The 8,535-nt window shown below is 31.4% G+C and overlaps 1 protein-coding gene across 1 annotated transcript in view; it reads right to left on the minus strand.

Moving 5' to 3' along the window:
- LOC106471884 overlaps nucleotides 1-8,535 on the minus strand; it is a gene marked incomplete at its 5' end in the record, with an annotated part of 49,883 nt that overhangs the window by 14,545 nt on the left and 26,803 nt on the right. Inside the window, 3 exons of the mRNA XM_022400498.1 lie at nucleotides 794-999; nucleotides 1,419-1,730; nucleotides 7,809-7,961. Of these exons, the coding sequence (XP_022256206.1) occupies nucleotides 794-999; nucleotides 1,419-1,730; nucleotides 7,809-7,961 (671 nt within the window). The remainder of the gene's footprint in view (nucleotides 1-793; nucleotides 1,000-1,418; nucleotides 1,731-7,808; nucleotides 7,962-8,535) is intronic.

Consider the following 8,535-nt stretch of genomic DNA (forward strand, 5'->3'; position numbering starts at 1 on the left):
TACTTCACATAGTCAACCACTAAACAAGTGATAAGTCAATAACATTTAAACCCTACTAGATCATTCATTCAGTAGCCATGCTTATTTCACATAGTCAACCACTAAACAAGTCATGAGTCAATAACATTTAAACTCTACTAGATCATTCATTCAGTAGCCATGCTTACTTCACATAGTCAGCCACTAAACAAATCATGAGTCAATAACATTTAAACCCTACTAGATCATTCATTCAGTAGCCATGCTTACTTCACATAGTCAGCCACTAAACAAATCATGAGTCAATAACATTTAAACCCCACTATAAAATCTTAAACAAGTTAAATAAAATCTAAGCCACTAGTTTTATAACCTACTTCATTCATGAAAAGAATCAACCATAATTTTGTAAAGAGAAACAACGATTTCTGAGTGGCCTTGGTTGTCTCTCAAGCCTCTTTGGGGCTTATTAGATTTTAAAACCAAAATACCTGCCAAATTAATTAGATTAGATTAGTAGAAAATTTTTGGCAATACTTATAAGGCAGACCAGGATCAAGAGAGCTCTGGGTGAGAGGAGGTAAGACTGTTTTGGAAACAAATAACAAAATGGTTAGTATTCAAATTATTTTTCTAATAATCATTTCACGTGTTATTTGTCTTATTAATTGAAATAAGACTTACCTCATGTATAACTTTATACAATCTGTAATACTGAGATAAGATTCTGACTTCTAATATATAGCTTTACATACCGCATATCTCAATGTCTACATTTATACAAACCTTCTGCTAAACCAAGACAAAGACTTACCTCATATCCTGATAACCAACTCTATACAATCCTTCTGGTATACTGAGACAAGATGAAGATAGACTATTAACCACAGCAGTTTCCACACTATTGTTAACTGTGCTATAATGTAGGTAGGGCTGGCCTGTTCCATGAACATTTCCAAGGCCACAACTGTAGACTTCACATTTTGGTATTTGTTTGGAACCATTCAGAAAACATTCTTCCTAAGTAGTGAGAATTTCCACTGTTAATTTGCAAGAAAATAATTAAAAAGTCTTCAAAATTAAATGCCAAATACTGAAAAGTACTGATCTGATAGTTGATTTACTTTGTAAAGTAGTTTTAACTTTCAAAGACTCTAATAGCTTAAACAAGTGAGCATGACAGTGGTAACTGTATTTGTTATACTTTTGCTATGTTTAACTGCAATTCCACGAAGCACATGACATATTCAAGGAACACAAAAATGTTTATACAATCAATTTTCTGTAAATCTTTGAACACTGCCATCTTAATGGTGTGGATTATCAGGTTTCGTGAATACTTTACTTTTATACATATGAAATGTTCTCTTACATTTAAACATTACTTAGTACTGTGTTGGATAACAGATATTAGACAACATAACAGCAAAATTACTCACAAAAGCTCTGGAATCTGAAAGACTGTAGAAAGACAAAGGTCGAAGATGTGGACAGATTTTGTTACATCCAAAACATGAGGTATTGGCATTCAATATATCAGAAATTAAATTTCCTTGACAAGAACTATTAGAAGCTTGAGCAGGAGCCGAAAATGCTACTAATGAGGAATTCTCAGAAGAAATGACTGGGAACTGTCTAAAAGGAAGAGCATCGTAGTGAGAAGAGAAAGCTGGAGGAGTCACATGTTGAAACATTGATACTGAAGAAGTTCTAGCTCCGTGAACATGAACATTTGGCGGTTGTTGTTCATGCTGAAATGAAAGGTTCAGTTGTTGATCATGATTATGAAGATACAAGGCTAGAGAAACAGAGTGAAAGTAACGAACAGTTTAGGTTCAGTTGTTGATCATGATTAAAATGATAAAAAGCTAGAGAAACAGAGTGAAAGTAACATATAGTTTAGGTTCAGTTGTTGATCATGATTATGAAGATACAAGGCTAGAGAAACAGAGTGAAAGTAACGTACAGTTTAGGGAGAAGCAGCAATAGTATGTGAAAGGAAGTTTTCTAAATTCATCATCTAAGAAAAGTTAGCTGGGATAGGAGTTTACACAACATAGAGGCCATTAATGTGGACTGATTTTGGGTTTATAATGTTTTAACTATGAACTGTGTACCTACATGAACAGCATACTGAAGAAACAAAAAACATTTAAAGTTTAGTATGTTCACAATACTTGGCACAGTCTTAGAGACGTAATACGAAACAATTTGCAACTAACGACATATTTCAAGTAAAAGTAAGAGCAGCCTTTCTTCAATCAATTCTATAAAGTACATGTATATTATCTTATGTAATATTTGACAAACTTTATAAATAAAATTAATTTTTTTGCTTTAAGAAAGTTTGTGATTATAATGGTAGATATAGAAAAACTGAATTTTTGTTTATAGAAAGTCTAAGCCTACTTACAATACATTGATAATTATAATAATAATGTAGCAGTTTATTAACAAACCATTTCACAGATAAAATCAGGATGCTTGACTTTCAACTTGCTACCTCTTTCTTATTCTTTATGTAAAAATAAATTGTTGTCAATGGTAAAAATACATGGCAATTAACTTTAAACGTTATTACTAATAAAAAATGTGTAGTTTCCAAGAGATTAACATGACTGTAAAACAACTCTTTTTTTTCTCCAAGTGTTAGAATATACCAACTTTGTAGCTTAATTTCTGCAGAAAAAAACCATGACAGATTTAGCATACAGACTGTCAGACATCTTGAAGAACAAGATTATGTGAACTGGTCAGTCCTCTTACTTCAAATAGGTGTGATTATAAAAAATATCCCCAACATTTTAAGCTGTAGGTACATTGTAAGAGTGATGGTCAATCCTTTAGCATGAATAATAGGTGGCACTGTGCTGTTGACTGGTTGCATTCTCTCTGGTAAATAGTCCAAAACTGAGTTGACAGCCTTATTAGCTTTGTCATGATTATAAATGCATAATTTGCTAAATCTAGAGTAGATCATGTGCTAATTCAGCCTAGGTGTTACTCTCTATAGCATGAGTCAGTTAAGGATATTATTTTCTGTTTCATGGGATAGTTATATTTAACCCAATACCATACCACATATCTCACTCTCTTTCAGTATATATGCAATGTCATGATCAAAATTTGCATTTTTTTTAGAGTTTCGGTTCAGAATTAACTTACTAAACCTAAACCCAGAGTAAGTCATATGCAAATTTAGCCTTAGTTATTACTTTCCATAGTGTGGGTCAATTAAGGATGTTATCTGCTGTTTCATGTTATACTGTTCACAATATCATCTTGGGTTTGAAATTGCTTTATGAATGTTACATAAGACAGAGATAAATTTGAATTCCAGTGATTCACTTTTTATGGCTGATCAGCTACAGAGAGTAACACCTAGGGCTGAATTAGCACACATAGATTGTGAGAGTAGTCTTGGCACTTTAAGGAATGTATTCTTTCTAACTTTGAAGAGACCAAGACTTGCTGGTGTAGTTTTCTTTTCTGCCCATTTATTTAATATTAATCTTAATTCTGCTGACTATGTGTGCTATGCCTAATTTTCAGTTCATTAAACTGACTTTAATTTACTGGAGAAACACAGCCTTATTCTTATTTAATTATTGTTTGTCTTTTGTTTCAATTAAACAGTTCCTTGATTGATTTGCTTACTTTCAGTATATCAACTCTTAACACATCATGATCAGCCTTTGTTCCAGAAGAAGGATAACAGAAATACCTTTGAAAGTGACATAGACCTTTTTCTCTTATAGTTACAAATTGTTAGTCTGCACCATGTATGTGTACTTGGATACCCATATTAGGGACAAGCCTAAAAGGTTTTTCATTATCAATTTGAATTTCATGAATGATATCAATAAAATCAAATTCAAGGCTAGCTATAAATAAAGTTTTAACAGTGTACCTTGTTAAGCAAGTAAACTGGCAGCAAAGAGAAGCATTTCAACAGAACAATGAACCAAGGGCAAGCATACAGATGGCAGAAAAAAAAGGCATTAATATTGAAAGACAGAAATCTGACCTGGACTAAGTATCCAGGAATTGGCATGGGTGAAATATCACAACAACACACAAAATGAGTTAGAGTAGTAAGTTTGTTCGTCCAATGACTGGTACATTTCTTGCTTCTGCTTCCACGATCCTAACAGTTATATTTTACTGTGTTTTATTAAACTAAGAATGAACTCAAATACTTAAATGTATTTCCAAATGTGTGGCTTGTAAGTATGTTTTATCAAGCTAAGGATGAACTCGAATACAAGCCACACATTTGGAAATACATTTAAGTATTTGAGTTCATTCTTAGTTTAATAAAACACACAAGTCACACATTTGGAAATACGTTTAACTATTTGAGTTCATTCTTAGTTTAATAAAACACACATACAAGTTAAACATTTGGAAATACATATAACTAATTGAGTTCATTCTTAGTTTAATAAAACGCATACAAATTAAACATTTGGAAATACATATAACTATTTGAGTTCATTCTTAGCTTAATAAAACACACTTACAAGCCACACATTTGGAAATACATTTAACTATTTGAGTTCATTCTTAGTTTAATAAAACACACATACAAATTAAACATTTGTAAATACATATAACTATTTGAGTTCATTCTTAGTTTAATAAAACACACATACAAGTTAAACATTTGGAAATACATTTAACTATTCAAGTTCATCCTCAGCTTAATAAAACACACTTACAAATTACACATTTGGAAACACATATAACTATTTGAGTTCATCCTTAGCTTAATGAAGCACACTTACAAGTCACATGTTTGGAAATACATTTCACTATTCGAGTTCATTCTTAGCTTAATGAAACACACAAGTTACATATTTGGAAATATGTTTATGTTGCACAGAAAAATCAACATTTAATTACAAACTAGAACTAATCTTCAACTTTTAATTCTAGGAAAGTATTCCAGGTTTTGCTAGTAGATTTCATATATAAAAACAGAACTAAATGAACTGTATTCATATCCACTCTATTCAGTTTGCATAAAAACAATAAATCTTCAGATCATTCGACCTTTCAGTAGGAGCAATTACCATCAAACCAAGCTACCTATGTAAATTAAAACTAAAAATCAACTAAGTAATGAATGTAACTACTTTAATATAGTGTTCTTACTTTTAATGATTAAAATGCATTTTTTAATCATCTGGATACCTATATTGTTAGTGATAATTTTGGTTGTAAATGTATAGCTTTTCAAAAGAGAAATATATTTTCTCTTCTCAGCACTAGATAGCCTTTTATTTCATTATTTAAATAAGATTTAGACAATACTGAAAAACTGCTAATTGAAGAAGACTCTCAACACAACAATGAACTTCACAAAAGTAAAAAGAAGCAGTATCCTCTTCACAGCTAGCAACACCAAGATCTTAATATCATCAGCAAATTTAATGTAAAAATAAAAAAGAGCAAAGGTCCTAAGACTGAGCCCTGAAGTCCCCAAGTTGTAGCACTAATCCAATTTGACGGAATTCCATTTGTAACAATCCTCTGCTTTCTTCCATCCAGCCACTCTTCTGTCCAATTAGCTAACTTATCCCCCACACCCAAAGAGATAATTTTTTGTTTTTACAAGCCTTTTATGTAGCATTTTGTCAAAGACTATCTGAAAATCCAGATACACCAAATCTACACACCCATACCCTCAGCTAATAAACAGTAACCTTTTCAAAGAATGTCAAAAGATTAGTAAGGCAAGATTTTCCCTTAGTGAAAACATGTTGACTATCCAATAAAATTCTAAACTTTGTTAAATGACTTTGCAAAGCATCTTTCCAAAACTTTACCCACAACTGATGTAAGACTATTGGCCTATAATTACTGGGACAATTTTTATCACCTCCCTTGAAAAGATGAGTGACATTAGCTAACTTTCAATCCTTTAGCACCTGTCTACTATTCAAGGAATTACAAAAAATAGTAGCAAGTGGCTCACATATCCAATCCTTAACCTCCTTCGACACACTTGGGGAAATATTATCTGTTCCAGGAGCCTTATCATTTTTTAAACTTCCTAAAGTTGTCTTAACAAGCTAAGAATTAATGCAATAATATTGTTCAACCTTATTTCCATCTATCAACTGTTCAAGACTGTTTAGACCTTCATTAAATATATAAACAAACACACCTTATTATAATGTATTTCAATGTATTAAATCAACAGAACTGAAGTTTTGAAAGTCCATGTAGAAACATAAATATTTTCTTTTGTTGATTTTCTTTCTTCAAATTAAAATATACAAGTAATCATCAAGTATAGCAAAAAAATAAATCTGAAAATAATATTGTAACTTTTCCTTTTCATAAGTACAAGTGAACATTTTTTGTTATTCGATTACATTTTTCCAGCATATATATATATATATTTAGGATGGAATTTTTCAAGACTCTTCAGCTGTGTAAAGAGTTTTTAATTATTACTTTAATTGATTACTTCTTTTTGTAATTGTAATTGGAAGTGCTCATTCAAGTAGTTTAACACTACATTTGAGACACAACACTTCATTTGGTGAGTTATGAGTTAAAATCACTCCTCTTCTCCACTTTTCAATCCCTTAGAAAAAAATTATTTCTTCGTATAATAGATTGCTGTAGTTGAACTACTACAAACAATAACAATAAACTTTGACCTTACAAACTGACTGATATAACCCAAGTGTTGTGCCAAATAAACTTTGACCTTACAAACTGACTGATATAACCCAAGTGTTGTGTCAAATAAACTTTGACCTTGCAAACTGACTGATGTAGCCCAGGTGTTGTGTCAAATAAACTTTGATCTTGCAAACTGACTGATGTAGCCCAGGTGTTGTGCCAAATAAACTTTGACCTTACAAACTAACTGATATAGCCCTAGTGTTTGGCCAAATTTTACATTACTGACCAATAGTGAACAAAGATTTGTGGTTTTCAAAAAGTGGCAACGCAGTACAAGTGTTCTGCAAAAATGCACATGACTGATCAATAGTAAAAGTGTCATTTACGGTGTTCCAACTGAAAACATAGCCAATGTCCTGCAAAATGCTCATCACTGATAAATAGTGACATCATATATGCACAAATATAATTTAAGGACAACAAGGGACCTGTTGGTTGTCTAATTCACTAAATTAAACTTTAAATGTAAACAATCAAATACTCAAAGCCAACCCTTATCATTCAACTATGTTATGTCACTGTAAAAATAAAAGAGAAAAGGTCTCAAGACTGAACCCTGAGGTACCCAACTTGTGACATTAATCCAGTTTGATCAAACTCCATTTCTTAAAAGCCTCTACTTTCTTCCAATTAACCAGTTTTATATTTAATAAGAACAACCTGTCCCTCACACATACAGTAATAACATTTTAAACAAGTCTTTTGTGATAACTTGTCAAATGCTTTCAGTGATTTCAAATAATGACCTATTTTATGGTGAATTCAGATAATGACATTTTATAACGACTTTAAATCTTATCTCAAGAAAGCAAACATATAAAAATGAAACTTCTTTTTTTGACACAAGTTTATCTTTCTGTAGCGATAAAGGTACACAAGATTCTTATCCTTCTACTTATACATACTATTATTCCTTTTTATCAAATTACAAATAATAAAAGTAGTAATTCCATTAGAGTATACTCAAAATTTTACAGTAAGGTATGCTTAGAACATTAGATAACCCTAGCTAAACACTATCAATTAAACAGAAATAGTTGGAGCATTTGTAAAGTGAAGGAGGGAGAAAAACCAACCCCTACAGTAAAAACTTTCCAAGGAGAATGTAGTTTTCTGATGCTACAGACCTGTGACTGTGAATGTGACATCTGGATGCCAAATGTTGGGTCAATAAATTGAATGTTGTGAGTTTCCACTTGACTTGCTGAGTCGGGTTTGGGAACTGGGTTACCTTGTTTTGTGGGTGTGTTTGGGATGCAGCTTTCTTCATTTTCAAAACTCTGCTTGTAAGCAAATTAAAAATTACAAAATGTCTAGTATAACTGATTCATGCCAAATTTAAATATTTCATGATAAACTTTTGGCAAACATTCTACTCATGAAAATAAAAACCTAATCATATAAAAAATACCAAAATCTAGTTCAACCTCTTACAATAAGGCTGTTTAAAACAAAACAGATTATTAACTTATATAGTTTCTTAAATAAGAATAGGTACAAAATATAGAATATTTATTATTCAAATAGATCACATATTTTCTAAATAAACAAAGTTGGCTGTATTGATTATATTTTAGAATTCAAAAACAATAATTCCAGGCATTACTTTGTGCCTGTTCTAATAAATAGTCTTGAAACATGTTACTTGATAGGATTAGAACTGGGGATACTTGTGAGTGAAATATGTTAATTGCTAGGTTTAAAACAACTGGGGGATACTTGTGAGTGAAATATGTTAATTCTTAAGATTAGAATAACTGGAGGTTAGTTGTGAGTGAAACATGTATATTGATAGGATTAGAATAACTGGAGGTTAGTTGTGAGTGAAACATGTATATTGATAGGATTAGAACA

This window comes from Limulus polyphemus, unplaced genomic scaffold, assembly GCF_000517525.1.
Source record: "Limulus polyphemus unplaced genomic scaffold, Limulus_polyphemus-2.1.2 Scaffold4936, whole genome shotgun sequence".
NCBI lineage: Eukaryota > Metazoa > Arthropoda > Merostomata > Xiphosura > Limulidae > Limulus > Limulus polyphemus.